This window comes from Thalassophryne amazonica, chromosome 23 (genome assembly GCF_902500255.1).
Source record: "Thalassophryne amazonica chromosome 23, fThaAma1.1, whole genome shotgun sequence".
In the NCBI taxonomy this organism is placed as follows: Eukaryota; Metazoa; Chordata; class Actinopteri; order Batrachoidiformes; family Batrachoididae; genus Thalassophryne; species Thalassophryne amazonica.
The window spans coordinates 32407312-32434526 of NC_047125.1; the positions used below are offsets into that span (position 1 = coordinate 32407312).

The window sequence follows — 27215 nt, forward strand, 5'->3', positions numbered from 1 at the left end:
TGATGGAAAATTGTGATTTCCAGCTTAAATCTGCTGGAATGACTTTACCAAATCATAAATACGAAGTCTATTAGAAAAGTATCCGACCTTATTATTTTTTTCAAACACCATATGGATTTGAATCACGTGTGATTACATCAGACATGCTTGAACCCTCGTGGGCATGCGAGAGTTTTTTCACACCTGTCGGTTACGTCATTTGCCTGTGGGCAGTCTTTGAGTGAGGAGTCGCCCACCCTCTCGTCGATTTTTTCATTGTTTAGGAATGGCTCAGAGACTGCTGCTTTGTTTGATCAAAAATTTTTCAAAACTGTAAGGCACAACTGAGTGGACACCATTCGATAAATTCAGCTGGTTTTCGGTAAAAATTTTAACGGCTGATGAGAGATTTTGGTCTGGTAGTGTCGCCGTAAGGACGGCCCACGGCACCTGACGGCGATCTGCGCTTCGAGGTGGCAGCGTCTCGCCGTTTCAAGTTGAAAACTTCCACATTTCAGGCTCTGTTGACCCCCGTAAGTCGTCAGAGAACAGAGAACTTTCAGAAGAAGTCGGCATGAGGAGTTTATTCGGACCTTCCATTGTTAACGGACATTTTGTAATGAAAGAACGTGCGGGCAGAGTCGCATGTCGGGCCGGACCCGACCGCGGGGGGCCGCCACAGGAATAACACCTCCGTTGGAAACCTTAACGGGCAAGTTGGAACATGCCCAAGCTGTTAAACAATTTCTCAGTTACTCACTTGTAGAAAGCCATCAAAAGCCGCCTGAATTTTACAAATGGTTTTCAACACGGAGGTGTTTTTCCTGTCGCGGCGCACCGAGTCGTCACGGAAATGACTCGGCGAATTTGCGCGCATGTCTTTCATTAAAAAATGTCCTTAAACAGTGGAATGTCTGCATAAAGTCCTCATGCCGGCCTCTTCTGAATCTTCTCTGTTCTCTCACGACGTCCTGGGTGAATTAAGCCTTAAATTAGGATGTTTTCAGGTTGAAACAGGCCGACGACAGCGCCTGGAAGCGCTGCGCGACGTCCAGCTCCGTGGGAAGTCCTTACACCGACAGAAACACCCCATAATCTCTCATCAGCCTTTAAACTTTTCACCGAAAACCATCTTAATTTCTCGAATAGTGTCCACTCTGATATTCCTCACAGGTCCAGAAAAAATTTTGATAAAGCAACGCGCGCCGTCTCGAGCAGCGTGTGAAACAAAGGAATTCAGCCGAGAGGGCGGGACCACATCTCACTTAAGGCCTGCCCACAGGGAAATGACGTCACCGACAGGCGTGAAAAAACTCACGCATGCGCATGAGGGTTCAAGCATGATTGGTGTAATCACACGTCATTCAAATCCATATAGTTAAAAAAAAATAAAAGGGTCGGTTTATTATCTAATAGACCTCGTATACATTGTGAAAAACTAAAAAAATTAGCTGTAACAAATTACATCAATTTTTTTAAGTTGATCTAAAGTATCATTTTTTTCAGTGTAGTAAGCTAAATGTTCAGAAGTAGCCCAGGCCTAAGCTCCATGTCCCTGACATGCACCATGCATTTTTTTTCAACAGTTAATAGACAGATGAAGACCTGTCTCAGCACCTCCACACACACCTCACAGCAAATGACTGTGGTGCTGTATTGCTCCGGTGGCACCTAAAGGGTTAATAACCTTTCCCGTACTCTTACTGTCAGGATGAGCTGCCCAGCAACCGTAGCAGCTGGACCCACAATGCAAGCTCCCAGACATGGCTTAGGTGTAAATAAGAGAAAACATGGTCTTTATTCCAGGCTTCGGTTCGGTACACAGGTAATCAAGCAGCAACACAATCAGGATTAGGCAGAGACGCAGTCAAGGACGAGCAGAGGTCGGAGGCACGAGCAAACACAGAGTTCTGTGGTGAGGCTAGAGGCATGGTCAAGGAGAACAGAACAACAATCGGTACATGGCAAGACAAAAACAGGACCGGATACAAAAGGCTGGAAAGTGTGCAAACGCGACAACAATCTGGCAAGGAACTGTGAGACTGTGAGGGTTTAAATGCTGGTGGACTAATTGAGGAACAGGTGGTGTTAACGAGGTGCGTGTTATGTGTCGGACGCAGCTCGGAGAACCGACCAGCGTTTGAAGGACCCAGTATGAAATAAGCAGAGCACGGTACAAAGGCTAACTGAATTTAATACATAACAGTGATAATATAATAACAAAAAGGTGCGGCCTGGCGTGGTGCGCTCCCAGCAGTGCTAACGGTCCGGAGCCAGAAGCTGTTTCGGACCCAAGGACCCCGCCGACACCCCCCAGGTGGCCGCAACAACCGAGTCTGTGAAAGAAGGAACCATTATGTGAATCCACACTCTACACACAGAACACTTAAAGGTGTACAAACAGCAAACACTTCCTGGCTTGATTACTGATCAGCTTCCCAACCTGCAGGCATGGAACATCCAGTTCACAAAACTCCACTGCAGTGGAAGCTGATACATGACTAACAAACAGCTCAATACAATAAGGTGTGAGGGACACCACATTTACTGACTGTATAACTGTTAGTCACAAAATCTAACGTACCTCAGGAAGTGTGCTGACGAGCGTGAAACCTCACCCCCTCCTCTTTCACAGACTGTGCATCAAACCTGGACGTTCTCAGCATCCGCTGTTGATGAGATGGCTCCCGAGACGACGATCTCACCCGTCTGGTCACAAGGTCGAGTCTCTGGCCAATACACACTGTGCACTCCAGTTTTAAATGCCAACATGTTCTAATCCATCCAGATGCACCACAGCTGTGAGTCCTGACGAGTCGCAGGTGATCAGGGTGAGGTCCTGACAGCCTCAGCAACACAGCCACTCAGTCCCAAATGCACGCCACCTGGGAGGAAAACCAAAAGACAGAAACAAACCGGCAGCCAGGCCCCCCCAGCCATATAACAGTGCGTGTGTGGAGCACGCTAGAAAGGGGGCATGGCTAGTGGACAAAGATTAAACACAGTGCAAGATAGTGAAGGAACAGAAACACAGAGTGGAGTGATGTAATAGACACGTGAGCTGGTGCCAAGAGTGTAAGTGAAAGATACGAGGCAGGTGTAGAGATGTGAAGTGAACCAAATCAGATGGGCGTAAGGGCAAACTGAGAACAAAGGTCAAACAGAAACAGAGGACTATGAACAGAGCATGACCAGCAAATGAGAACAGAACAAAATAGTACAATGCGCAAGACCTGAACTAAGCGTGAACATGAGAATATAAAGTGAACCATCAGATAATAAACATAGAAGATGTTGTTGTTGTTCATTCGGCTGCTTCCAGTTTTGTTCGGGGTCGCCACAGTGGATACAGCCAGACCCGCATTGGTAACTGGCACAAGTTTTACGCCGGATGCCCTTCCTGACGCAACTCCAGTTTTACATGGAGAAACACACACAGCCGCTGGTGTTCCAAAGAGGTCTCCCATCCAAGTACTAACCAGATCCTGCCCTGCTTAGCTTCTGAGATCTGACGGGATCAGGCTATAATAAACATAGAAGATAAATTACATAAAAACTGAATAGGAAAATAAACACTAAGACAAAACTGAACTGGAACTGACAATGATTGAAGAATACAACCAGATGACAAAACAAACAAAGACTAATAATTAACAGAAAACAAAACCTGATACTACTGCATAACTGATAACACTAATGAGATGAGCAAAATAAACAAGTAAGAAACTCATGAGCAATAAATTATTGACATTAAATTAAAATTTATGGTTTCAACCAAAGCTTATATAATTTGAGACAAACTAAGCTACTAAACTTATTTTATCAATTTCCAAATAAAAACTTTCATTGGATTTAATTGTAAATCTGCATTTTATTAAAATGAAAAAAAAAAATAGGTTGTATCAAAGTGAAAAATGATCCTTGTTCATTGAAACAAATAAACTTTTTAATTTGAACTAATGTAATGTTTTGTGTTTGAGAAAGCTAATATTTTTTGGTTGACATTAAATGGAAATGTATGGTTTTAACTAAATCATAAATATACATTGTGAAAAACTAAAGAAATTAACTGTAAGAAATTACATAACTTTTTTAAGTTGATCTAAAGTATTTTTTTCAGTGTATAAGCATTACCCAGAGTTGATGACCACAGGTGAGGACAGGAGCGTAAATCCACTGGTTAATCCAGAGTCTCCGCTTCTGGCTCAGCTCTTCCTTCATCAACAGTCCAGTTCATCTCATCATTCTGAGTTAATATCTTGTAATGAATATTTACTGTCTCTGAATTGTGGCTCAGTATTTTGTAATTAGTAATTACCATCTTACCCTGATGACAGTGCCTTTATCTTTTTACTATAAAACTGATATATCAGATAATAATTGCTGATTATAAAACACTAACTCATAATTATGAAATAGTAATAATTACAAGAAACTGACTTATTATGACTTAGCATTTCATATTCACGACTGTAGCTCACAAATTTAAGTTAGTATCTTGTAATTAATAGTTTCTATCACAAAATTGTGATGTAATATTTTGTAATTGATGTTTACTATCTCAGAATTGTGAATTAATATTTTGTAATTATGTTTTAACATTTCATATTTGTGACTATATATCCCTCACGTTGACAAAACCTTTAAATTAAGTTGGTTCAACTTAATTAACCTTATCAAAGAAAAGTATATCAAACCAATTAATGAAATGCTTTTGCTAAACTTAGTAAAACATGAGTTAATGAGTGAAGCTGTTTGGATTCTAATGCCACACTGACATGAATTTTGATAGATGCACATGTAAAGAAACAGGTAAAATAATAAATAAAATAAAATGTTGGTGGTTCTTGAGCTCACATAAAACAGTCCGGACTCAGCCCTGGACCTCCTGACATGTTGGATTAAAACAATTATTATATTGTTTTGTCTAATTAATTCACTTTTGCAAGCAGAAATTTTCATTCAAGTATATTGATATTCTGATTAACCTGCACTGATTAATTGCAAAATACATGAGCAAATGCAAAAATCACCTTAATAATTATAAATAAATTACCTCTGGGTGACACTGGGTGTCACTTAAAGAACACGTGTTGCTTCTCCAAATCCTCTTTATTTTTATTCAGGTCTGTGACTCATTTTTTTTTAAGAAACTTTGTCAAAATTGTCCGAAGTTCATTCTTAAATAATAATAACAACAATATGTTTTTACAGGAAAAGAAAGTGGCAGCTGTGGTTGCCAGAATAATTCTGTAAAAAAAAAAAAATACCTTTATAGAACAAACTGTAAGTTTTATTCTATAAAAAAATGTTTAATTTATAAAAAAAAAAAAAAAATTAAAAATAAAAAAAAATTTAAACCCATGAGTCCAGCAGCATTTGTTTGATAAATTAATAAATTTTACTGTATTTGTGCAAAGTGTATTAATATGACAGGTTCTATTTAGAGTTGAGTCTGTGAGATATCAAATGAATAAAGTGAATTCTACAGTTCATTATCTTCTCAAACTAACTCACTACATGTGAATAAATGGTTCTCCAAGGAGGATTTGTGCATCCTTCCCAAACAGAATGTCTCCATTTTCAAATGTTCCTGGTTTGACAAAGAAACAGACAGGAGGCAATAAATAAATGAACAAACAATAAATGATTCAACATTTTTATTGTCATCAAAGTCTTTAAAAACCAAATGATATTTTCAGAAGAAGAATCTGAATGTTGTCATGTGGAAATAAATTCATTCATCCAACAGTAAAACTTAATTTCAGTTCAAAATTCACTTTCAGCTCTCAGTCTGTGATATTATCAGTGTAAAATCTAAGTTAGTCAAAATATTTATCATAATAAAATCACATGAAAATTCAGTAAGGTGTATCTTCTATTATACATTCCAAATCTGAGGTGGAACTCTACTAGTGTTTACTAAGATACATCTAAATATCTTAAAAAAGAGAGTAGAGCCACTTAGGTGCCTGGCCTTGAGAACCAGGGATGGTAGGTTGAAAAGCTTTTTTATCCCATGGGAACGCTCCCTACCCACCTTAAGCCTGGTTCACATGGCAGGATTTTAAAATATCTGTAGTTTTCCAAAACCTGAAAGATCACACACGTGGAGATAAAAATCATAGATCTAACAGTGTTGGTCGTGCAGTGTGTGGTGTTCAGCCACATGGTAAGTACAACAAGATTGTTGGAAGGGGAAGATCGGGTCCGATATCAGCCTAATTATCTTGCCGTGTGAACCAGGCTTAAGCGGCTCAAGAATATGGACAGCATGTATATAAGTGACATTTACACAATCTGGGCAGTAAACAACATATACAAGAAATATAATTACTACATAATATTATAGGATTTAGTTCCTGGAACCTAAGTGCTCATACAGGAGAAGATTGCAGTATACATCTACCTCGTCTGGAGACTTGTTGTAAAACTAAATTATAGCTAGTAGGCTAAGCTATAAATCTGGTTAACTTATTATAGAAACAGACACTATGATGTCATATGTTTAGGTTTCTATCTGAAGTTCACCCTGCTAGCTAGGTTATGGATTGCTACTATAGGAAGACCAATTTCATACTCTACATGCTTTCTAATGGAAACCCCAAACTTAGATTCTATCTATTGGCATCTATTAAAGAGTGCGTTAAACTGAATAACCATTAAAAATGTACACCATGTAAAATAAAAAGAAAAGGAAATCCGGAAAGCAGGCTAACTATAGCCAGATGAGCTGTTAATTTAGCCGTTAACTAGCCTAGCACACCTTGCAAGCCAACAAAGCTAAACAAAGCCGGTAACTGGCGTGTAAAGCACAAAAGTGTCGCTTCACCCTACAATAACGGTCGTAACAACAAATACATAGAACAACAAATGCAAACAAAAGTGTGTATTAACGTTAACTTCCCAAACAGAACCAACTATGTTGTTAGCTATGACAAATGGTGCTGTAGCCGGCTCGATAAGCTAACATTAGGTGCTAGGTTTAGCTAATTGTACCCTACTCCTCCCTTGTTATCACTAATATAATCTTTAAAAAGAACAAAAAAAAGACATTTGTATATATTCACAACCACAAAGCATGCTGACATGTATATGGAGACAAGATATAAGTACCCCAGTGAAAGAATACTGAGGTGGAACAGTTCCCGGCTAAGGAGAGCTCAGGGCTCATGGCCGCAGCGACCCGTAGGCCAGCTTATCCCTTAAACTGGCTCGACGGAGAGGGATCCTGTCAGTCACACAGGAAATCAGTCTTTTCAACAAAATACAATCTTTTTTTTTCAACCTCAGTGGTAAATGATTTGCTTTCCATTTCAGACATTTCAGAAAAGGAAATTTTGTGTTCCATTTTTAATAAAATTTGTGTCACGTGAAAGCAAATTTTTATATATTTTTAAAAGTTATTCTCCACCTTTTTAAAGCTCAATGTACAATTAGTATGAGATGTTAAAATGCCTTGATTGAACCCAAAATTTAAATTAATAAGAGCAAAAGAAAAATTTAAACCACCACATTTTCCACTGGACAACACTTCTAAGAGATTTTTAGTTTTTATTTATTTATTTATTTAATTTATTTTTAAGAAAATTGTTCAAACACGCCTCCCTCAAAGCCCAGTTTTGTAAAGCAGTTGTTTGTGAGATATATATCTCTAAAAACATAATAATAAAAATACTCCCAACAGCAGTAAGGGGGAATGCCCAACAAATGAGAGTTGGAAACATAATGATAAAAACAGGATTGTGTAGAAAATGATCACCAACAAAACCATCCCAGCATGTTGCTGCAGAGCTCTGAATAAACGTATAACTTATGCAATTTTTTTTATGACCACGACTACTACTGTACCAATTCCCACACCGATGACTGCTGCTGCTACTAATCCAAAAATTCCGGTTGCCGCTGTTAATAGTCCTGCAAATATTCCTGAAATGACTGCTGCTGCCCTCTGACATACATCTCCTGTTCTTTGTGCTGCTTCTCCATCTCTCACTGCTTCTAGTGATTTGATTTTTGGGGATTCTGGTTTTGGGTTTTCTGGTTCTACATCTTTTGGTGCCACTTCAGTTTCATCTTTTTCTTCTTCTTCTTCTTCTTCTTCTTCTTGTAAGTCTGCTGCCCCCGCTAAAACTTCAGCCACTGATTGTGCTGCCGGGCCCGTCACTTTGATCCACACATTCTTTGGCTCACGATTGACAGATTTTCCTTCTGCTTCCTTTTCTTGGGGAGCTCCTTGTGGTTCCTCTGGTTCTGCTGCTTCAGTTCCTCCTCTTGTTGCTGCTCCAGTTTCCAGCAGAACAACTGAACCTAAGAAAAGTACCAGGAAGGACTGAGCCTCAGGACCTGTCAGTTTGATCCACTCGTCCTTGGAGGTGTTATGTGTCGGACGCAGCTCGGAGAACCGACCAGCGTTTGAAGGACCCAGTATGAAATAAGCAGAGCACGGTACAAAGGCTAACTGAATTTAATACATAACAGTGATAATACAGAAAGATGCGGTCTGGCGTGGTGCGCTCCCAGCAGCGCTAACGGTCCGGAGCCAGAAGCTGTTTCGGACCCAAGGACCCCGCCGACACCCCCCAGGTGGCCGCAACAACCGAGTCTGTGAAAGAAGGAACCATTATGTGAGTCCACACTCTACACACAGAACACTTAAAGGTGTACAAACAGCAAACACTTCCTGGCTTGATTGCTGATCAGCTTCCAACCTGCAGGCATGGAACATCCAGTTCACAAAACTCCACTGCAGTGGAAGCTGATACATGACTAACAAACAGCTCAATACAATAAGGTGTGAGGGACACCACATTTACTGACTGTATAACTGTTAGTCACAACATCTAACGTACCTCAGGAAGTGTGCTGACGAGCGTGAGACCTCACCCCCTCCTCTTTCACAGACTGTGCATCAAACCTGGACGTTTCTCAGCATCCGCTGCTGATGAGATGGCTCCCGAGACGACGATCTCACCCGTCTGGTCACAAGGTCGAGTCTCTGGCAAATACACACTGTGCACTCCAGTCTTAAATGCCAACATGCTCCAATCCATCCAGATGCACCTCAGCTGTGAGTCCTGACGAGTCGCAGGTGATCAGGGTGAGGTCCTGACAGCCTCAGCAACACAGCCACTCAGTCCCAAATGCACGCCACCTGGGAGGAAAACAAAAAGAAACAAACCGGCAGCCAGGCCCCCCCCAGCCATATAACAGGAGGTGCGATTCTTAGCGTCGATGCTTGTGTTGTTCATGAGCATGTTTCGTACGTTCATATTGATCTTCTCATCTGTCTTTATTGCTTGGAGGATCTTGTTGCTCACGTAGCCACCAAGAGTTTCCAGAAACATCTTGTCTATCGTTTTCAGTAAGTTTGCCACCTGAACCTGTTTGTTCCTGGAGTCATCCTGCTGGTTCTTCCAGAATTTATTGTCAACAATGTGACACCGCCCACCACACTTCTTCACCAGATCCCTCAGACATTCATTTTCATGAACAAACTCTTCAATTTTTGTCTCTGTCGGGAGCTGGTTACCATGAGTGAAGACAACTGTGGCAAAATTGAAAATGTCATCAGAGAAATACTTGTGCATTTTGGTGATGACTGCATTCAGCTTTTCGGTTTTCTCCACTTTGAGCACAATGAGAAAAGCATGGGGCTGAGGAGCACACTCTGTGGTACACCTTACTATCTCTGACTTCATCTCCTTGTCAGACATGTTTGAGTTGAAGAAGCCAGGAGTGTTGATCAAAGTGATTCTTTTTCTGTGGATGGTTTTCGACTCTGCCTCGAGTAACCCGGAGCTGAAAACACCATTTGTCTTGAACGTATCTTCTCCAAATATGGTGTTGGCAAGGCTACTTTTCCCAGCTTTAGATTGTCCCAGCAGGACAATCGTCACTGTGTTCAGCACTAGAAGACAAATGTATAAAATCATTAGTCAGTTTGTTGGACTCGTTATCTTGGCACTTGGGATTTTGAAACTGTTTAAAAAATAACTTCTTGTGCTATTGCAGTGAGGAGGTTATTGGTGTAATTTGGACGATGAAGCTTATGAACATACAAATTACTGAGGTACTGTCTTACCTTTGATACATTTCCCAGGTGCAGGTTTTGAATTGATAGCATGTTTTTCTGTTGTTGGCTCTACAAGACGACATTGAGAAAGGTGAGTTGTTGTTTTAATCATTTTAAAGCACTGCAGTGTTGAATAATTTGATGATTACAGCTGCTGTAGTCCCTGAGCCAGTAGACAATATTGACCTCATCAGTACCAGTTAAGGGGAATAAACAACACATACAATCCAACTTCATTGTACCCTGCATGACCTCCATAAATGTATGGTGGCCATCCCAGGGTAATCAGATAGGGGTCAATGAAGAATTACAAAGGGGTCAGAATTTAAAAATGCTCCAGTTATATTGAACCATATACCACATTATTTGTCTGATTATAAAGTTACCAAAAAGGTGTAGTTTGGACAATCTATGACTGAATGTTCTGGAGTTATGAGGTAAAAACAGCAAAAATGGTGGCAAAGGTCGGTTTTACTTGCACAGGGATCTGAAGTTAAAGTTGCTCCAATTTTGGGAAGAAGTGATTTAAATTATTGCTTGAGCTAATAGGATTAATAAATGAAATATTGTTGACTGTGTTGAATGGTTGAGCTCCAAAGTAAAAGCCAAACAAGGTCAACATCCATTGGATTCTATGACATATGACGTGTGTTACCCCGAAACGTGAACTAAACATAACAGATGGTGCACATTATCCCTTTTTAAAACTACTTTCGCACAACCAATAATTTGCATCGTGTGTGTGTGTGTGTGTGTGTGAGTGAACGTGCATGCACACAGTGCTGTGCAAATATTTTAGGCACATTTAATGCATCAAAAGCATTAAAAATAATGAAAACCTGATAAATATTCATAAATAAATGATATCTGTGATGAATTTCAACTTGAATGATAATTGATATGAAATTGTGTTCTATTTGTGTTTGATATTTCAGCATATAAGTTCTACCAGAGTTTCAGTCGCAAGATCTCAAAATCTATTTTAAGGAAAACTCAACTTAAGTAATTGTGTTGTACAATCTTTTTAATATTGCATGATCATTGCAGCTGTGCTTGTGTGCTATTAGTACACACAAATTCTCAATGAATTTACAATAACTACAGCATTTATATTCTACAGAAATAATTAGTTTTAAAACAGCATGTCAATTTATCAAATAAAAGCTGTTAGAATCATGGGTTTTAACTCCATGAGTTTATTTATGTATTTATTTATTTTGTACATGAAAACAGCTTTAAACCATAAAACCTGCGGTTTGTTCTGTAACGGTATTTAGGTAGTTTTACTGATTTTTCTTTTTTCAGAATAATTCTGGAGCCCAACACTGCCCATTTCTATAAAAAACATTATTATTATGAATTGAATAAAACATATAGCTTGCATATTCACTTTTGTTTGAACTGATTTTGTGTTGACATGCCAATAAAAAGGGCCGGGGGGCATCTATGTTGTGTGAAATGTGAAAGTGAAACTGAAGAGAAGGGGTGTAAAACCAACTCATCCTTTCATTTTCGTTTAAAACATTCTTTATAAATAAAAGCAGGAACAAACGAAACTCTAAATGTCAACTTAAAAAAATAATCTGTAGAAAATATAATTAAATCGAAACATAAATTTATAATTTCACAGGAACATCAAAAAGCAACTGGGGTCATATATGCATAAAGAACATTCAATTGTACAAACGATGCTGGCATTTTATAAATAGCTGAGTGATTTAAAATAGTAATAACTGAAATAATTTCTACTCACTGTCCATGTTTTCTGCTCCGAGCTCTCAGACGGTTTGTGCTCCGAGTCCGGTTTGTTTCACTTTTGTCTATATGACGTCAGCGGGGCGTCTGATTATTCTTTATTATTATTATTCTTACCTGGGACTAACAAAAGAAAAAAAAAAAAGACCTGGGACTGACACATTATTTAAGATTTTAAACACACTGATTTAGATTTCATCAGGGTTTTTTTTTTTCCATTTGTGATGTAATGTCATACTGTGACACCCCCCCCCCCGTCAACAAAATGATTCAGTCCTCTCACTGCAGCTCAAAAAAAAAGAAAGAAAGAATTCTTGGATATTTATAAATACAAATCCATCTTATGACCCAAACAAAACAGCTTTTTCGGTGAAGTCATTCAGTTTATTGAAAAAGTGGGTTCTGCCTTTAAAATGACGGGAAAACACACAGTCCTGGAATAAATATGACTTGCTTAAAAAAAAGAAAATAAATCGTATTATTTGTGTCTTGAATGGAGAAAAACCTGCTCCCAAAACAGGAAAGTGGCATAATTGCAGCTACACCCAACCAACACCAGGGGGCGCAGATTATTCAAGAAACATTTCCCTTCCTGTCTTCTCTTGTATGACGTTTTTATCCTTCGATCCTTCCTTTGTCGGTGGTTCGATTGTGTCACTGCAGATGTTTGTGCATTTGAGTAATTCCAACAAATACACACACACAGGTAAAAGTGAACGTTCAACTTTAATAGTTACTGTTTTTCCACCAACACAGCTGAAACTGTGGAATTCTGTTTGCATCAACTGCAAATATTCACCATCACCCTGATTATTCATCATGGGTCCAAATTATGAGGGAGAAAGTGGAATAATACATCAACATTATGAGAGACTTTCAAAGAATTGTGAGATAATAAATCATAATTAACTTACTGACTCATAAATGTGACTTCTTGTCTCATAATTTGTCTTGTATTTATGACTCAATAGCTCAGAATTCATGTAATTCTGACTTAGAATTTAATAATTATGACTTTGACTCTTGCAGTTATGACAGATGTGTGACTTACAAGGTTATAACTATATATAAAGATATAACACCTTGGAATTTAAATTCATTTTCTCAGAATTACGTGTCAGTATCGGTCATTTAAGAACTGTGAATTAGTATATTATATTTAATATTATTATCGCATAATTATGACTTAGGATCTTGTAGTTAATCTATTATCCCACAATTATGAATACATACCTTGTAGTTAATATCTATTATCTCTTAATTGTGAATTAGTATCTTGTAGTTAATATCTATTATCTCACAATTATGACTTAGTATATTGTAATTAATATGTATTATCTCATAATTATGAGTTAGTAGCTTGTAATTAATATTTACTATCTCACAATTAACTTAAAATTTTGTAATAATAACATTTACTATTTTGAAATTAATGTTTACACTCACAGAATTCTGTAATTATGTTTTAGCATGACTGTTTGTAGTCACAATTATGACTTAGTATCTTATAATTAAGTGTTGCTGTCTTACAATTATGAGTTTATATTTTGTCCGTCTTCACGTGTCATGATGATGATGATTTTTTTTTTTTTTTTTTTTGGTGCCATAATGAGGATTTGCAGTTTTGTAATTATATAATTTATCTTCTGGTGGTGTAGTTGGGGTGTGGCGTTTGTCTCGTGATTCTAATTTTGTCCCACGGTCCAGACTTAAACACAACAGAATAATGAAGAATGATGATCAGAATGATGACAGCGGTTTACAAAACGACTAAATAAATTCAGTGGAAGCTACACGTGTTTGCCGCGTGTGGCGAGCTCTTATCGCCGGCTGTGATTCCCTCCTTCATTCCTTCTTCTTAAACGCTGACGAACACCAACCGTGCGGAGTAGATGAGGTCAGCGAGGTAAAGTAAGAAGTTGAGAGCGGTGAGCACGGACACGGCGATCAGCTTGGACGACGTTTGGCTTCTGCCGTGGTATTTACTGTCAAACTGGAACACGGGCCAGATGATGGTCGCACTTAAGTACATGATGACCGCCAGGAGCGCATAAGCCGACAGGAACTTGGAGAAGGGGATTGGGAGACATCCGGTCCATTCACAGACGCACAGCACCACCACGCCCATGGAGAGGATGAAGCAGATGCAGTACACCGCCATGCACCACTTCAGCGCCGCGTGATGGTCGTATGACACAGGGTCGCTGACCAGGATGAAGATCACGCAGGCCACAAAGGTCTGGCACACTTTTAGCAGGCCTGGAGCCGTAGCCATGTAGCCCGCCACCTCTCCTGGTCTTGCTTTGGTGATGCACACCTCCCCCATGTAGGCTATGGCAGCCAAACAGGAGAAGACGGTGGCGGCGATGCGATAGTCGCGAATCTCGCCATAGAACCTTTGCTCTTTCAGGAACCAAACTGGGAAGATGATGGAGGCAGAGAGGCAGAGGAGTGCAGCGTAGCAGGCAATGGTGATGGGGAAGTTGGACCAGGACACGGGGGCGCGGGCTTGGAGACCAAACTGCTCCACCAGGAGGACCACGAGCGTGCAGGCGAAGCTGAACACCCAGCAGAAGATGCACCAGTCACCCATTCCTCCGTGGGACACTGCGGCTCCATGGGCCGCGACGCTAAACGCCACACAGCTGAACACCAGGGCGGCGACACGGACCCACAGTAGCTGGGAAGTAGGAAACGCGACTAAAGGCATGATGGGAAAACTACAGTCAGTCTAGACCTGAAAGGGCTTGAACCAGGATTTATGTCGAGTCTTTCACAGACGCGGTCCAGAGATGATAACTTCCTCCACACTCAGCGTCCCTCCAGGTTCATCACATGTTCCCAAAACACACACTGTAAAAAAAAACAAAAGAATAAAAATCTTGAAATTGTTCAGTGCAGTCAGCAGGAAATAACTTGTAAGAAATTGTTCACAGTTTTAAAATAAACTGTTTTACTATAAAACTGAATTACAATCTGAGAAATATGTTGATTTCTTACTAGAATGGAGATAAAATAAAGAAGTTAGAATAACTGAAATGAAACACCTAATGACTTTGAATCAACTTAATTAACCTAGTGGAGAAAAAAAAAAAATCAAAGATATGAAGCTACTTCAGTGAATCCTCTGTTTTCATAAAACTCACCTGAAACAGAATTGCAACAACTGATTGAATAACTGATTGTTAAATTAACCACCAGCTAAGTTGATAAATGATTACCGTATTTTCTGGAGTATAAATTGCGTTTGTTTTTTTACTAGTTTAGGAGGCCCTATGACTTGTACTCCAGTACAACTTATATACGAAAAATTCACAAGTTTGTTCTTAATTCTAGTCATTTTAATGACTATCTATATAGAACTTTCCCAAGAATCAAAGCCTGAAACAAAATAAACTCCAATAATAAAAGAATAAATGCCAGTAATAAAAAAATGCTCTACAACAATGCACAAAATCCCAAATTAAAGAGCTCAAAACACGCGACTTATAGTCCGGTGAGGCATTTTTTTGATAGGTGCGACTTATACTCCACAAAATACAGTTGTTGTTTTCACTCTTAAAATACACTTTTAAAATTTAAAATTCTTCTTCTTACTTATAAGGTTTTGAATAATCAGGTCCCATCTTATCTTAGGGACCTCATAGTACCATATCACCCCAATAGAGCGCTTCGCTCTCAGACTGCAGGCTTACTTGTAGTTCCTAGGGTTTTTAAGAGTAGAATGGGAGGCAGAGCCTTCAGCTTTCAGGCTCCTCCTGTGGAACCAGCTCCCAATTCAGATCAGGGAGACAGACACCCTCTCTACTTTTAAGATTAGGCTTAAAGCTTTCCTTTTTGCTAAAGCTTATAGTTAGGGCTGGATCAGGTGACCCTGAACCATCCCTTAGTTATGCTGCTATAGACTTAGACTGCTGGGGGGTTCCCATGATGCACTGAGTGTTTCTTTCTCTTTTTGCTCTGTATGCACCACTCTGCATTTAATCATTAATGATTGATCTCTCCACAGCATGTCTTTTTCCCGATTCTCTCCCTCAGCCCAAATCAGTCCCAGCAGAAGACTGCCCCTCCCTGAGCCTGGTTCTGCTGGAGGTTTCTTCCTGTTAAAAGGGAGTTTTTCCTTCCCACTGTCGCCAAGTGCTTGCTCACAGGGGGTCGTTTTGACCGTTGAGGTTTTTCCGTAATTATTGTATGGCTTTGCCTTACAATATAAAGCGCCTTGGGGCAACTGCTTATAAATAAAATTGATTTGATTTTGATTTGATTTTGACTCTTCTTCTTTTATAATGATTTTAATATTTTAGCTTTTTTTAGTGTGAATATTTTCTGGTTTCTTTGGCATTTGAGGGCTTCATTAGGGGTTTAGGGACACGTCGATTGACATATTTCACCATTTTGCAGACCAAACAGCATTCATAAAGCACAATTAATCGATAGATTCATCGATTATAAAAGTAATGGTTCCATGCAGCTTCACTCTGTAATACAAATGAGATATCTGCAGGCAGATTTATGAAAAAAAAGGCAAAAAGGGTGAAGATGAAAGCAGTTTTTGCCTGAGGTTGTGCACTCTGATGCCCTTCTGGTTGTTGGTTCCTGACAGACACGTCCAGGCTCAGATTAGAAGTGCGTCAGGCTCCAGGAATGTCTGAGGAACTTTGGCTGAATGTTCAAGTTGTTACCTGCACAGTTGTCGGTTTACTTTTGGTTTGAAGCAGCTGGAAAGTCCCTCAGACCTTGAGGAGGAAGTCAGGACATTAATCACTACAGCGCCCCCTGTGCACGTTTTCTGCACTTTGAGCTGAACTTTGACCAAACTTGACTTTGTGCCTGGTGCTTTGCTGATGAGGTGCACGTTTGTTTGATAACGCTCACTGAGCACACAGTGTGCAGCTTAAAATAAAGAAATAAATGCAGTCAGAACTTTCAAAGATGCAACAGTGTGCTTTTGGCTCCAAGCCCATCTTTGAAAACCTGCACCATCACATCCTGTAGCTGCTGCAGAGCCGTAGGTGGAGCTGTGAAGACACGCCGGTGCGAAGCTGCACGGCGGCTTTGCACGGTTTTACAGATGTGCAAACCTTTGCGTAGTAGAAACACGTGGCTGCTGTAACATGGTTCATTTAATTCAACACTTCCTGTTGTGTAAGACAGACACAGGAAGCAGCTCTAATGGCCTCGTGGGACACCCACAGGAACCAAACCGCATGAACCTTTAACCTTCCTCAGACCTGACAGGATTCATCACTTTAACATCCATTTTTTAACCTCAGTTTATGAAACAAAACCTTTTGTTCAACAGCAAATCTGAACTTTGATGTTTACACTTTTGTCTCAGTTACGAGTGTCACATCAACATTTTTTAAGCAATTTAAAACACTGAATCTTTTTCTGAAACAGCTGATTCATTTGTTGTTTTGAAACAGTGGTCATTTTACAAGTATTGTGAGTACTTTCAAAGAGAGTATCAGTTCATGAAGCAACTGTTTCATTTGGTATTTCAAACAGGTGCAGCAAGTGATTACTGAAGCAAATGTATCATTTAAATTTTTTTGAGTGTTTCAGAATTGTGAATCTTTTCCTGAATCAAAGAATAGCCACTGTCCACTAGTTATCAGCATTGACATTTTTTTTAAAGAATTTCAAAACACTGCATCATTTCCAAAAGCAGTTGTTTCATTTATATTAGCGCTACAAGCATTTTAAAACTGAAGCTATTGGTTCATTTAATACATGAGACATTCAAAATTATATATTCTGAAAAACAAGTATTTGTTTTCAGGCATTTTGATACAGAGAATAATTTTCAGAGACAATTATAGCAGTGTGTTTTAGTGTTTTGAACCTGAATCACTTTCTGAACCAAGGCATCACCGCGGTGCACAAGATATAACTTTGTAGTATTTCAAAACAGTAAAATCATTTCTAAAGCAAATGTTTTATTTGGTGTTTTAAACGTTTCAAAACAGAAAAACCTTTTCTAAAGCAACTTCTTCATGTAATATTTCAAATCTGTCAAAACTGAATCTTTTTCTGAAGCAGCTGTTTCATTTTGCATTGAACTTTTCAAAAGCACATAATCAATTATTGCATTTCAACACAGTAACACATTGTGTGAAGCGTTTCAACTCACCGTTTTCTGAAAGAAGTGTTTGATTTGGTTCAAAGCATCAAAAAGCCTAGTTTTATGAGCGGGGTCGTGACCCCCTAAGTCCACCCCACAGCTACGCCTATGTGCTGAACACAAAACCGCTGTAGTTTGATGTGTGTGTGTGTGTGTGTGTGTGTGTGTGTGTGTGTGTGTGTGTGTGTGTGTGTGTGTGTGTGTGTGTGTGTGTGTGTGTGTGTGTGTGTGTGCTGACAGGAAACACGCTTTGGTTAATTTTGATGGTTTGATGGTAAAATCCTAGAAGAGCACAAACTGCGCATTTTACATGTTTTAAATACAAAAAAGGTTTTAAAAGTATCAAAGGCTTACAAGACAGACACGCCTTCCTGAAATTAAGTGTTACCACGTATTGTCTGTGTAATTAGAAGCGTTCTATGTAGTAACCAGTGATAAAGAGGTTTTCCGCCCCGAATAGCGGACATACCGCACCGATCTGCGCCAGCAGCTCTGTCCAAAAATAGAACAAAGACTGTATCCGCTTCAGTTTAAAATCTCAGCTGCTGGGAGACAAGAATGTCAGTCTGAGTACTGATCTTACCGGTTTATAGGCTTTGGTTTTTCCGTTTTGTTGCGTGCAAACTTGGTGTATCCACCGTGCGTAAAGTGACGCGTCGGCGCATCCATCCACGGAGAGGGCGCAGCAGCAGCAGCGGTGGCAGACTCTCCCACGCCCCGCACTGGCCATATTTGGTAAAGTATGGAACGCCAACAGTACATGAGGTCATTTCAACATCATAGCAAAAAAAAACAAAAAAAAAACCCAAAACAAAACATATTTTTACCTTTTGCATGTTAATAATCTGATATTTCATTTATTTTTGTCGTTTAAATCTCTTGCTTTCTTTATATTGTTCTCATTCTAATGTGTTTCTAATCTATTATATAAAACAATTCCACTAGAAATGAAGTGATTCACAGATAACATTAGTCTAAGAAATACCTAAAAAAAAAATATATGCAACACGCCACTTTGAAATACTTCAAAACTGAAATATGTTTTTCAGCAAATCATCTGAAGAATGTACAGAGTGATCATTTCTGCTTTGCTGACAAACTCAAAGCTAAATATTTCAAAGTACAGGCTGATGTCTCAGTCCTGTTTGTCTGTCTGTATCTTTGCTGACGTGCGCTGTTTCATCAAAAATATGACTAACATGGAATCTAAACAACAGCTCTCTGATCAATACACAATATTACTGAATTCATTTTCTGAACTTCAGCATCTTTTCACATCATTTTGTTGCAACCAGTCAACTTGTTCTTACAGTTTCATTCAGAATTGGGTCTGCAGACAGACAAGAATCCTGCTCATCCCTCTTTGTTACAGTAAAGTTTCACAGTGGAACAGAGAAGAATTTTCTTTCAACAAATCTAGGCTTACAGCTCCCATGTGCCTTCTGGCAAAATGTAGCTGAACTTCCAAGTCTTCTTTAAAAAAATAAACAAATAAAATAACTACCTAAATAAAACTCCTCTATACCACTTCATCAAGAAGCTGTAAACTGGTGATGCAAAATTCAAAACTTGCACTATAGGCACAATTTCCACAATCGCGGCCACAGTAACCTATAATTTCTTCTGGGTTGTCTGGATGCTTTGGTGGCTTTCCTCACTCATCTCCTTGCACCATCTAGCTAAGACATAATCAGCGTCTCGGACATGTTCATGTGTTCATGATTCATCCTCTGACTTGTCTGAAGAAAACTGGATGTAAAATTGATGGTTTACGTGCGTTATACTAAATCCATCATTTTGGCTTTTAGATTTTTATCTGATGCCAAAATATGGCCATCGGGTACTGTGAAGACTTTGCATCCGTCTGTCCGTCTCTACTCAACATAAATCCAGCCCTATTATGGCCAGACCCTTCAAATTCACAGAGAACATTCTTGGGACACAGACCTTGGACAAGTTCAAAGATGGCTAACCTTGACCTATTTTAATAGGTCAAATGGTCACGTTAAGTTTCCTATTTTTATGCTCATACGGCCGAGGATATTTTAGCTTTGCATTATATTAATTTCTTCTCATTCATGATGCAAAGATTATTTTTCACTGTGAGTTTAAAGGAAATTAAGAAATTTTTATATAAAACACATGATTTTTTGATACCACACAAAAATTCAAACACACACACACATACACTCAACAAAAATATAAACGCAACACTTTTGGTTTTGCTCCCATTTTGTATGAGATGAACTCAAAGATCTAAAACTTTTTCCACGTACACAATATCACCATTTCCCTCAAATATTGTTCACAAACCAGTCTAAATCTGTGATAGTGAGCTCTTCTCCTTTGCTGAGATAATCCATCCCACCTCACAGGTGTGCCATATCAAGATGCTGATTAGACACCATGATTAGTGCACAGGTGTGCCTTAGACTGCCCACAATAAAAGGCCACTCTGAAAGGTGCAGTTTTGTTTTATTGGGGGGGGGGGGGGGGGGATACCAGTCAGTATCTGGTGTGACCACCATTTGCCTCATGCAGTGCAACACATCTCCTTCGCATAGAGTTGATCAGGTTGTCAATTGTGGCCTGTGGAATGTTGGTCCAGTCCTCTTCAATGGCTGTGCGAAGTTGCTGGATATTGGCAGGAACTGGTACACGCTGTCGTATACGCCGGTCCAGAGCATCCCAAACATGCTCAATGGGTGACATGTCCGGTGAGTATGCCGGCCATGCAAGAACTGGGACATTTTCAGCTTCCAAGAATTGTGTACAGATCCTTGCAACATGGGGCCGTGCATTATCCTGCTGCAACATGAGGTGATGTTCTTGGATGTATGGCACAACAATGGGCCTCAGGATCTCGTCACGGTATCTCTGTGCATTCAAAATGCCATCAATAAAATGCACCTGTGTTCTTCGTCCATAACAGACGCCTGCCCATACCATAACCCCACCGCCACCATGGGCCACTCGATCCACAACATTGACATCAGAAAACCGCTCACCCACACAACGCCACACATGCTGTCTGCCATCTGCCCTGGACAGTGTGAACCGGGATTCATCCGTGAAGAGAACACCTCTCCAACGTTCCAAACGCCAGTGAATGTGAGCATTTGTCCACTCAAGTCGGTTACGATGACGAACTGGAGTCAGGTCGAGACCCCGATGAGGACGACGAGCATGGAGATGAGCTTCCCTGAGACGGTTTCTGACAGTTTGTGCAGAAATTCTTTGGTTATGCAAACCGATTGTTTCAGCAGCTGTCCGAGTGGCTGGTCTCAGACGATCTTGGAGGTGAACATGCTGGATGTGGAGGTCCTGGGCTGGTGTGGTTACACGTGGTCTGCGGTTGTGAGGCTGGTTGGATGTACTGCCAAATTCTCTGAAACGCCTTTGGAGACGGCTTATGGTAGAGAAATGAACATTCAATACACAAGCAACAGCTCTGGTTGACATTCCTGCTGTCAGCATGCCAATTGCACGCTCCCTCAAATCTTGCGACATCTGTGGCATTGTGCTGTGTGATAAAACTGCACCTTTCAGAGTGGCCTTTTATTGTGGGCAGTCTAAGGCACACCTGTGCACTAATCATGGTGTCTAATCAGCATCTTGGTATGGCACACCTGTGAGGTGGGATGGATTATCTCAGCAAAGGAGAAGTGCTCACTATCACAGATTTAGACTGGTTTGTGAACAATATTTGAGGGAAATGGTGATATTGTGTATGTGGAAAAGTTTTAGATCTTTGAGTTCATCTCATACAAAATGAGAGCAAAACCAAAAGTGTTGTGTTTATATTTTTGTTGAGTGTATATATACATATATATGTGTGTGTGTGTATGTGTGTGTTGTTTTTACCATAAAACGCACACACGTGTCTCGCTGAGAGAGCTGAGTTGAATTTCTCCTCGGCTGATTGGCTGAGGGATGTGTTCACGTGTTCTCGAGTGCTCTTCTAGTTGAGAGCTCAGTTTGTGCTATGTCACGTGTCTGGCCACATGAGGGCGCTGTTGGCTCGTGAACTTTGACGACAAGATCATGGTTTGATCTGAGCAGTAGGATAACAACACAGCAGAGACCAGCAAACACCTGCAGGAATAACATTTATCAGAAAGATATATGCAGCAACAGAGACGGCGGAAGATCTCTGAATGTTCGGGAACACCAGAAGAATGAGAAACGAATCGTGGATGTATCACTGTGACTTCTTTGGAGGACGACTTGAGGTGTTGCCTTCTAGCTCTCAGGCTAATATGCAGCTTTAAAGAGGCTGCTATTGCACAAAAACTGATTTTATAAACCATATTTCGACTGGTACCACTTTAGGCCTTTCGCATGTAGTCGAAGTCATGTTGACCTTTCATTTTACAAGCGTGGCTGGCTAGTTAAGAAGATTCAAAAGTACCGACTGGGTGGCGAAGCTATCAGCCGTAAACAAAGCACTCCCTGTCGGCTTGAGTGCCGACGCAATACCGCGGTTTGATGTTTGGCCTAACGAGGGAGGCTACTTCACCTAGCTATCGCTAACTGGGTTAGCAGGCCGTTTCAGATGGTCGTTATAGTAAGATACAGCTGTGAAATCACTTTTAAGTTTCGTTTTGACGAGGGCTTTCATTTTAATTAACATATAGCAGCGCCGGCGTTCGCTAAAGACGGCTAAACTGCTAATTAGCTTATTTGTCGTTTCCAGTGTATTAGCATGTAAATTACTGTATTTTATAATTATTCGAGAAAAAAAAATACTGCTGGTTTAAAGAGCATTTTACTTTTCTAACCTGAGGTACGGAGGTGCTGGAGAAATTTATTTTCGTTGTTTAATTATTTAGTTTGAAAAGTGTTGGGAAGAAAACATAACGAAATTATCACCTTCATTTGCCACAAAGCAATATGAAATTTAGGATTGTTTTGTTTAGCAGCTTCAAACCAAAATATATTATCTTTGCAAAAAAGCAGCGATAATTCAATTTAAGTTGTGATCTCGTTAAAAAAAACTTCTTTGATTATTAACAAAGAATTTAAGTTAAGCATTGCTTTTTCTTTTCATGTACATCTCATAACATTATCAAACTAATTTTACTTTCCTGTTACATTTTAACATTTTCCCTGCAACTTTGTGGTGCACCAATATCCTGGATTATTCCAGTTTATTTCAAAGTCACACTACCCACATGGGTGTAAAATGTCACAAAGGGTTGTTTCCAATGCCTGAGCTTTGCAGACAGTAAACGGTGCTGAAGTCGCTGACCTCTTGATGCACCGCGAGACAGTCATTCATCATTGATGATCTTTGTGAAAACTGTCTACGCGATGGCAGCATTGAACTGCCAACAGCCTGATTTTTAATCATATAATCTAATGTAGTCTTGGGAGCTAAGGATCAGATTAAGGTGATATTTTTTTAGCGCCACTTTGTCTTTATGAGGTACTGAAGTCATGGGAAAACGCAGATCATTCTGACTGGCTGAAATTAGCCTCTTAAAAACTGATACACATTAGTGTGGAGAGCCACATTGTGTGGACCGAAAACTGAAGAAGAAGAAGAAAGAGATGATGATGATGGAAATGACCCAGTGACAGACTTGATCCTGCACCAGCACACAGATATGAGTCTCCGTCAACCCACATCCACCCTGGACAGGTAGGAAACACATTTTTCATGTAATTATTGATTATTATCAATCTTTATATTTCTTCATAAATTCTATATCTTTGGGGCCTTTTCTGGTGTTGGTGTCATTCATTCATTCATTCATTTTATGCCACTTAACCAGTCCTCAGACTCTTACAGGGGGATCCCACGGAGTTCCCAAGACAGCTGGGAAATGTGTCCTGGGTCTTCCTCAGGGGGCCTCCTATCAGTGTGACGTGTCTGAAAGTCCTCCCTAGGGAGACAACCAGGGTTGTACTCAATTCCACATTTTTCAATCGGGTACCACTTGCACTTATGTGTACTGTGAAATATGTATTTAAAATTCCCACGCAGGTCTGGTCACAGAATGATGTTGGGAATAAAATGTTGTCATAAATGTCAGTGCTGCTGATGTGATGACTTCCCAAATTCGCGTCACTAACTTGACGTTGATGATTCTCAGTATTTCCTCAGAATTTTGTGATGATTTGTGGATAATGCACAGACACGCTCCCCCTGCTAAAAATGTAGAAATTCCAGATCAGCAGATGGATATTTGTTTACACGACAGTGGTCCAGTCTGTCTGCCAGAGGAACGAGTCAGACAAGGTGTGTTCTGGGAAGCGATAAGGTGACCTCTGGAACACAAACAAGGAAAAAAATTGCAAAATCAGCACAGGGAGCGTCGCCGCCTGAGACTTTGAACTCACTCATTTTAAACTGAATTAAACATGAACATATAGAATCCATTTGTTGTAGGAATGTGTCAGTGTGATTCTGCCTGCTTATGTGTCTGTGATTGAGCTAAAAATGTGTTTATATTAAATTGTGCCCTGGTGCTGCTGGCCATCTTTCTGTTGCCTCTTTTTGTCTTGATCATGTGTCCTTCCTTCTCCTCCCACTGTCAGTGTCTTTTCTGTCTCTTTGTGCATATGCCTGCTACTTCCTGAGTGTGTGTGTGTGTGTGTGTTTGTCTCATGACAGCAAGGCAGTCGGTAAAAGAAACCTCTGTCTTTTCAGGTAGGACAAATGTCCAGTAAGATCTGACGCCAGGGTTCTAAACCCTGTTCAGGTTGGGGTTCACGATGCTGACACATTGTACAGCGGCAGCATATTTTTAATACGTTGTTGTGTTATTACACTGGACAGTGCCAGTGTTGCTTTGTGAACACTTATGGATGTATTTGATCACTTTTTGTAAATCCGATTATGAAAATTGCCTTAAAATATTGCCATCACATGCACCATTTTGTAGATCTCATTTAGCCTATTGTTAATCTGTTCCTATGTTACCCCCAAAGCACGTTATTTAGATCAGTCCAGTGTCGCTGTGGAGTAAATGTTTGGTATGCATGAGCTGCTCAGAGGCAGTAGCATCGTGAATATAATTAAAAACAGGTTTATTTGATTCAGTTGAATTCATGTGAGATGTCAACATCATTATGTTGTTAAGCATGGTCCAGTTTAGTGTCATTCAATGTGAATATTATGTTGGTGTCTCCAAGTTCCTACAGCAAATCAGATTTTTTTTTTCACCTTTTATTTCATTTATTTGTTTATTGTTTTAGGCAGTAAAGATTTTGTTGTTCAAATTGCAGAACGTGGCTTTGGCAGAAATGTTTTAAAGCATGCAGAAACATTTCACCTCAAACCTGCAACTGTATATAATCTGTGCCTTCATTGTCCACCTTGAAGTCCCTGATCATTTAATAGTCATATTTTTTTAGGAGAGAGAGTAGACATGTTGATGGGAACCAACTTCAGTGACATCAGCTCCTGACATTCTGCAAAACGCTGTACGTCTGCGTGCTATTGGTTTGTGGTAACATCGTTTCTGTGGACGTTCTCCTCCAGTCTGCTAACTTGTGCTAATGGCTCTGTTTGATCACAGTTCAGTGGATGATTTCCTTTTGCTTTTTATTGACTCTGATCATTTTAAAGAGGCTCATTGAGCAGCTTTGGTGCAGAGTCGACTTTATGAATGAAAGTTCCGAAGTCCAGCTGTAAAAACGGACTTGCTCTGAGAACCTCCGCTGACTCTTCATGATAAAGCTCACAAAACTCTCACATCACGAGAAAAATGACGATGCACAGAAGCTACGAATGCTGACTTTTTTAAAACTAAACTCGGGTGGTCAAATGATGTCAGAGGATAAATCCTCTTTTCCCCCTCTGCTCATTTTTCTCTCTGTTTTTCTTCATGCCTTACTTTCAGTCCTTTTGCTGCCTGGTGAGTTTTTCTATTTCTTCTCATGGTTTTTACCTTTTTCTCTTCTTCCACGTCATGAATGCATACTTTTTTGTTCGTCAGTTGCTTTTTTTCCTCTTTGTCTTTGTCGTTCACATGTTCACTCATTTTGCCTGTAACTCATTTTCTGACCAACAGCCCACACAGAGCTCAGTCAAAAATTCAGTTTTTTACTGTCTCACATGATCTGTTCTTCCAACCAGGCTCAGCAGCCTGACCATCGGAGACTCGGACAGCAAGTCCACTGCTGCCCAGCAGAGGGAGCCAACAAGTGATACTGCTGCAGAAAGTACAGGTGCTGCTCTTTTTTTTCAGCATGCTTTTATCAAAGCAGTTGTTAGAATTTTTCTTTTTTTATTATACTAGAATCCACTGTCTGTTTCCTCCTCTCTCAGGCCCTGGTCTCATCCAGAGGTGTGTGGTTGTGCAGAAAGACCAACTGGGATTCGGCTTCACTGTGTGTGGAGAGAGAGTCAAGTTGGTGCAGAATGTCCGACCAGGTTAGACGCGTGCACAGTTCATTTTTGTATTACCATCGTGTATGTACTATAATTTTGTAACAAATTCAATATATACACCAAACCAGATTATATCAGAAGTGTTTTTGTTTAAAAATAAAATGACACATTTCACCTCAATGTACTTAGAATTTTCAAACTTAGTTAATCCACAGGTTTTTGAATATTTGTCAAAACATTTGGAGATTTTGTCCTGTCAGGATAATTTTTTTAGAGGTTTGTCTGCAGATGTAATTTGCTTTGATTCTGTTTAAAATGTGAAAATGTAAAGTAGCACGTAAGTGTTCCTTTTTCTCTTCCTTACAGGCGGTGCTGCAGTAAAAGCCGGCGTCCAGGAAGGAGACCGAATCATAAAGGTTGTTACGAGAGCCACAAGTGGTTATTTCACTATCAACTCATATTTATCAAATGGTTAGAGTAAAAGCATATTTGCTGTCCTCTGAACCTGGTTTTTGAACAAATAACAGACTAAAGTGCAAAGAGAGTTGATTTTGACAACAAGACAAATCTAGCTAATTCAACATAAAGCCACGTTAAATCCACTCTCTCTGTTTACCATTTAGGTTAAAACAGTTCATGACTGTCTTTAAAACAGTTTATTCTCTGAGTAAAACTATTCACAGCCATTTAAAAGGTTACCACTAATTAAGCCAAATTAATGCTCATTTATTTAAACCCAGAGTAAAAAATAAGTTACCCATGTTAACCAGTATTAAAAAGTTAGTCCCGTCTGTTATCTGTGAAATAGTTTGAAGCCATTTTTCTCAAATAAAACAAAAATGGGCAAATTGTCAAATATGAGAAGCTGAAACATCAAATGGACTTTTTTTCTTGTTCTTGAATATTCAGCTTTGTGAAATGTGTTTTAAAACACATTTCTG

General features: G+C 39.7%; 3 protein-coding genes across 15 annotated transcripts in view; 1 reads left to right on the top strand and 2 right to left on the bottom strand.

Moving 5' to 3' along the window:
- The window catches only part of LOC117504767, a 34117-nt gene extending 22244 nt beyond the window's left edge, over nucleotides 1-11873 (bottom strand). Inside the window, exons 1-4 of the mRNA XM_034164266.1 lie at nucleotides 11808-11873; nucleotides 10064-10123; nucleotides 9191-9889; nucleotides 7936-8289 (exon numbers count right to left, since the gene is read on the bottom strand). Of these exons, the coding sequence (XP_034020157.1) occupies nucleotides 7936-8289; nucleotides 9191-9889; nucleotides 10064-10123; nucleotides 11808-11814 (1120 nt within the window). The 5' untranslated portion in view covers nucleotides 11815-11873. The remainder of the gene's footprint in view (nucleotides 1-7935; nucleotides 8290-9190; nucleotides 9890-10063; nucleotides 10124-11807) is intronic.
- Nucleotides 11874-13335: 1462 nt separating this feature from the next.
- On the bottom strand, nucleotides 13336-18694 carry LOC117505202 (myeloid-associated differentiation marker homolog). 3 transcript variants are annotated; one of them, XM_034164774.1, is made up of 3 exons: nucleotides 18517-18694; nucleotides 13657-14662; nucleotides 13336-13612 (listed from the first exon to the last, which is right to left on the bottom strand). In XM_034164774.1, exon 2 carries the CDS (start codon nucleotides 14517-14519, stop codon nucleotides 13668-13670), a length of 852 nt encoding a protein of 283 aa, XP_034020665.1. In that variant the 5' UTR covers nucleotides 14520-14662; nucleotides 18517-18694; the 3' UTR covers nucleotides 13336-13612; nucleotides 13657-13667. The 3 variants fall into 3 exon arrangements, with proteins under 3 accessions (XP_034020665.1, XP_034020664.1, XP_034020666.1); XM_034164773.1 differs by having other exon boundaries at nucleotides 13336-14662; nucleotides 18517-18693; XM_034164775.1 differs by lacking the exon at nucleotides 18517-18694 and adding an exon at nucleotides 17943-18113 and having other exon boundaries at nucleotides 13336-14662.
- A 3253-nt stretch (nucleotides 18695-21947) lies between these two features.
- arhgef11 (Rho guanine nucleotide exchange factor (GEF) 11) overlaps nucleotides 21948-27215 on the top strand; it is a 38303-nt gene continuing 33035 nt past the window's right edge. For 8 of the 11 annotated variants that reach the window (XR_004559083.1, XM_034165091.1, XM_034165097.1 and 5 more), the window contains exons 1-5: nucleotides 21948-23577; nucleotides 25784-25798; nucleotides 26020-26111; nucleotides 26212-26316; nucleotides 26641-26690. Coding sequence is in view for 10 of the 11 variants with exons in the window: in XM_034165091.1 (XP_034020982.1) it covers nucleotides 23543-23577; nucleotides 25784-25798; nucleotides 26020-26111; nucleotides 26212-26316; nucleotides 26641-26690 (297 nt within the window). In the remaining variant the exon portion in view is untranslated. The remainder of the gene's footprint in view (nucleotides 23578-25783; nucleotides 25799-26019; nucleotides 26112-26211; nucleotides 26317-26640; nucleotides 26691-27215) is intronic. The other 3 variants (XM_034165093.1, XM_034165101.1, XM_034165100.1) reach the window with 1 other exon arrangement.

Coding starts and splice junctions, on each gene's coding strand:
- LOC117505202 (XM_034164774.1), bottom strand. CDS start 14,519: ATGCCTTTAGTCGCGTTTCCTACTTCCCAGCTACTGTGGGTCCGTGTC.